This window comes from Myotis brandtii, unplaced genomic scaffold (assembly GCF_000412655.1).
Source record: "Myotis brandtii unplaced genomic scaffold, ASM41265v1 scaffold717, whole genome shotgun sequence".
NCBI lineage: Eukaryota > Metazoa > Chordata > Mammalia > Chiroptera > Vespertilionidae > Myotis > Myotis brandtii.
In genome coordinates this window covers 25,613-29,522 of record NW_005370825.1, presented here as the reverse complement: position 1 = coordinate 29,522, position 3,910 = coordinate 25,613, and the positions used below count along the sequence as shown (strand labels likewise).

At 47.2% G+C, this 3,910-nt stretch overlaps 1 protein-coding gene across 1 annotated transcript; it reads right to left on the bottom strand.

The window, feature by feature from the left end:
* Window positions 1-632: 632 nt before the first annotated feature.
* RGS2 (regulator of G-protein signaling 2) lies at window positions 633-3,885 on the bottom strand. Its single transcript, XM_005882431.2, has 5 exons — window positions 3,754-3,885; window positions 2,693-2,794; window positions 2,522-2,583; window positions 1,792-1,958; window positions 633-1,511 (listed from the first exon to the last, which is right to left on the bottom strand). Exons 1-5 carry the CDS (start codon window positions 3,861-3,863, stop codon window positions 1,317-1,319), a joined length of 636 nt encoding a protein of 211 aa, XP_005882493.1. The 5' UTR covers window positions 3,864-3,885; the 3' UTR covers window positions 633-1,316.
* Window positions 3,886-3,910: the final 25 nt, after the last annotated feature.

Sequence of the window (3,910 nt, the reverse complement as noted above, 5' to 3'; positions counted from 1 at the left end):
CGGTTAGGGCTCTTTTTTACTTTTTATCCCCTCCCCCCTTCATTTTCGCCTTGCTTCACCGCCCTCCTCCCTCTCACATTTTCTTCTTGGCTAAATGCAGGCAGGACAATCAGAATTCTGATTTTCTCCTGACCTGTCATGGAGGCGAACAACTGCAGGTGTGCATTTTGGAAGCTCAGGCCAGCGCTCTGTAGGGGAACTTGGAACCGAGGGAAATCAAAGAGCCTGGCCTGCATTCACCTGGCTTAGCGTCCGTCTCTTTTCATTTGAGAAGCTCAGTTACGTGAATGGCTTTGGCCCGCTGTCTCCATGACGTTATGTTTGGTCTCCCACTTAGCCGGTCTTGAACAGAACCACACAAACAGGGCTGGGGGTCCATGTTCTTTTGTTTTCGTTGTTACCAAGCTTGATTTTTGCGAGATGACATTAGAAAGCTTGATCCCAGGGTGACTCTGGGGATGTGATCATATAGTTTCTGACTTACATAAGCCTTGTAGAGCTAGGACCATTTCCCCCAACTCTTCTCACTCTGATACGTTGGCTCTGCCAAAAAGGAGGTGTGTGCCCCGATTCCGCCATATTGCCCGTGACCAACCCAACAACAAAAAAACACCCACATCTGGACCCAATAGTCAATGACATTATTTATCAAAATAAATTTATTAAAAGTATGCAAAGACCACTTCAAAGTTTAGCTGCCTTCAGGACATGTTTTGGCACTCACAACGGACACTATTTCCTACACAACAGCACTCACTGTGGGACACACCGAGGGGTAGTAAAAACACAGACCGTTTCAGTTTCAGGGTCACGAGACCACGGGACCGATGCTCTGCAGTCATGAGCACTTGGATATGCTTGCACGTAGTAAACACGTTAACATCACTTAGCACGAAAACAAACTAAAACTAAAACCACTGTGTGGCAACGTGGACCGACCTTGGGAAAGATGTACAGCCAGCTACCTAAGGCCACAGGATCCCAGACCCACTGATTTCAAAAATGCTTTTGGACCAATAGTATTTCATCGTTATCTTTCCATCCCAGGTTCCTGCCCTTCCAGCGGGAGACACCCCCGGATCAGACCACGCGCTCCCCGTGTGCTGCACAGTCACAGTCACGGAGGCCACCCCGGTCCCAGCCTCTCCTGGGGGCCGCCAGCTTCCCAGTGCGCTCCCCAACTCTGAATCAACAGTTCTGAGTGACGTCTCCCCAACACCCAGGCTGAATTCAAGGTCAGTCCCTTGGGGAAGGTCGCAGCCTTTCCCCCTTAGGAACAAAATGGAAAGTCCTCCACGCTGGGGCTCGTTGTCATCTCATGTAGCATGGGCCTCGGCGGTGATCTGGGGCTTTTTACACAAATCCTGGTAGAACGCCGACTCCAGGAACCGGGGGTAGGAGTTGTTCTCCATCAGGCTGTACACCCTCTTCTGGGCTGTCGCAAAGCAGCCACTTGTAGCCTCTTGGATGTTCTGGGCAATGAGCGTTTTGGTTTGAAAGTCTATGTTTATCTGAAATAATACAACAAAGAAAAGTGGTTTATTCCATATTCAGAGTTAAGAGATTTGAATCTATTTAATGTTTGAAAACAAATAAAACCCCCCAAACTGTAATGTTTGATTAGCTTCACCAGCCTGTCGACTGAAGAAACTTAATTCAAAGCTAGGATTAGAGGAAACACAATGCTACCACCCCCACCCCTTTTAATTTAAGATTTCTCTTCAACTCTTTTGTTTCATTTTGGTGCTAAGAATGTTTGAAATATGCTTAAAATGGGAATCTTTTCCTTACCTCTTTGGGGGCTTCTTTTTCTATGAAATCAGTATATATTTTCTTGGCTTTTGAGGACAGCTTTTGGGGTGACTTGGTTTTTTTGAAGTCTTCACAGGCCAGCCAGAATTCAATATTTTCTTCACAGAATTCCGATTTTAAAAAAGCTCTGAATGCAGCAAGACCATCTGAAAGGAAGGCATGCAGAATGTGAATTAAGTGATCAAATAATCCCTTATATTTTTTCCCCTGGGACTCTCACTCCCCTGCACCCATATGTTATTATTTCTAGATTATAGCAGTATCTTAGATTTCACTCCAACTTGTAATCCTCAGAATGTAGCTCTTTAAAGACTTAAGATGCCAGTAGGAAAAATGCTTAAGTTGGCACACTGCTCCAAAGATATAAATACTGGACTTTTGCTGTCAATGCAAATATTTATAGGGAGCCCTAAATGCTCTGGGAACCATGCCTCTTGCAAACATGTATGCAATGGAAAAGCTGAGTCAACCTTAACAGAGAGCAACTGCCACTGTAAATTATTTAGGTTAATTTTCACCCCCACCTGGAATGAATCAACCATGTACTTCCATGGTTCAGCACTGGGGAATAAAGGAGAAGAATGGGCCTCGCGTGGCAGCGATTGTCAAGAGGGATGGCTTCAGGCACGCTGCTCTTCTGTTGAGTGGACACAACCTCTCTAGTCTCTGGGGACCCTTGAGACGGATTAAATTCAAGAGGCTAACTTACATTTGCTGGCGAGCAGCTCATCGAAGGCTTCTGACCACAGCTGTGCCTCCTCGGGAGAAGGCCTGCAAGAGAAGATGTGCACGTGAGCTTAAGCCCCTCGGAACCCGGGCTCCCGTTTCCAGTGCAGCAGACAGCTCACCAGCTTTGCAAAGAACAAGACTTGCAGCTCACCTGATGCAGGTTTGCTGTTTGCTCTTCTTGCCAGTTTTGGGCTTCTCAGGAGAGGAGGAGTGTTGCAAGAAGTAGCTCAAACGAGCCTTCCAATCTTTTAACCTGAAAAGGAAGAAGGAAAAGATTGACTAAAGTGGCAACAGTTGAAATTGCTACTGCAGCTGAGGGTGTTTTTTCTAAAGCCTCCCAGGAAATATAGACAAGCTGAATTGAGACAAAACAAGAACGCTTTTCAGTGCCTTACTCATTTAATCCCTGCACTTCTGTGTTGAACACAGTTTCTTTCATCCATCGGAACATAGCTATTAGTTTTATATCTAAGGGAAGGAGTACCTAAATTACTAGGATTAGTTTAATAAATTTAGTTTGCATAGTTCAAAAGGCAGATGGTATTTCTGGCCTGAAAAAGGCAGCCGTTTTTCTGCAACGTTAATTACAATCCCTAGACATTTCACACTTGAAATGCCAGTGGGACTGGCTGGAGCCAGTGAGCATCATGTCCCTTCCGCCCTCGGAGGAGAAGGCTCCGGACCAGCCAGAGCTGGGCACCATGAGGGGTGTGTGACCGGCCCTCCCACCCCCGGCCACAACACTCATCTGAAGCAGATGATCCACTAAATGACAAAGTTAAAAATGAAAAAAAAGTGGATTTAAAAAAGAATATATTCAGAACCAGCAAAAATATCTCCATGCCTGCAGCTATGTAGGCTGCTCAGAACTTAAAACGCAACATAGGAATGAAGGGGATACACTCAGACGCAGGGGGACAAAAAGCCGACCCCCAACTTCCCACTCGGCTCTCCCACCGCCTTGGAACCAAGAAATGTCTTCAGTTCCTCAACTCTACCCGAGAGCCCTTCGCTCGCACATCCAATCACAGGCCACACGGATTTAACCTTATTTAGCCAATTAAAGTTTTGCACATTAGTTTTTGTTTGTTTTTTTCTGCAGAGACGCAGGCTACATAGTTTCCTATGGTCAAAGCCGAGCCTCTAGGCACAGCGCCTGCAGTGCTCGGTCGGCGCCGGCGGGCGGCGGGGAGAGAAGGAAGCCGTACTCACAAGGTCCGCTTCATCTTCTCCCGCTTCTCCTCGCTCTTGGGGCTGCTGCCTGAGCTCTTGTCCATGGATCCGCAGTCGTGGTGGACAGCCAGGAACATGGCACTTTGCATTATAGTCCCGCCGCCCGGGCCGCCGCTGCTGGCGGCGGGCGGGGCAG

Coding starts and splice junctions, on each gene's coding strand:
- RGS2 (XM_005882431.2), bottom strand. CDS start 3,863: ATGCAAAGTGCCATGTTCCTGGCTGTCCACCACGACTGCGGATCCATG. Junction 2,584..2,692: donor AAACAGCAAACCTGCATCAG/GTGAGCTGCAAG, acceptor CTTCTCTTGCAG/GCCTTCTCCCGAGGAGGCAC. Junction 1,512..1,791: donor AAAAAGAAGCCCCCAAAGAG/GTAAGGAAAAGA, acceptor GTATTATTTCAG/ATAAACATAGACTTTCAAAC.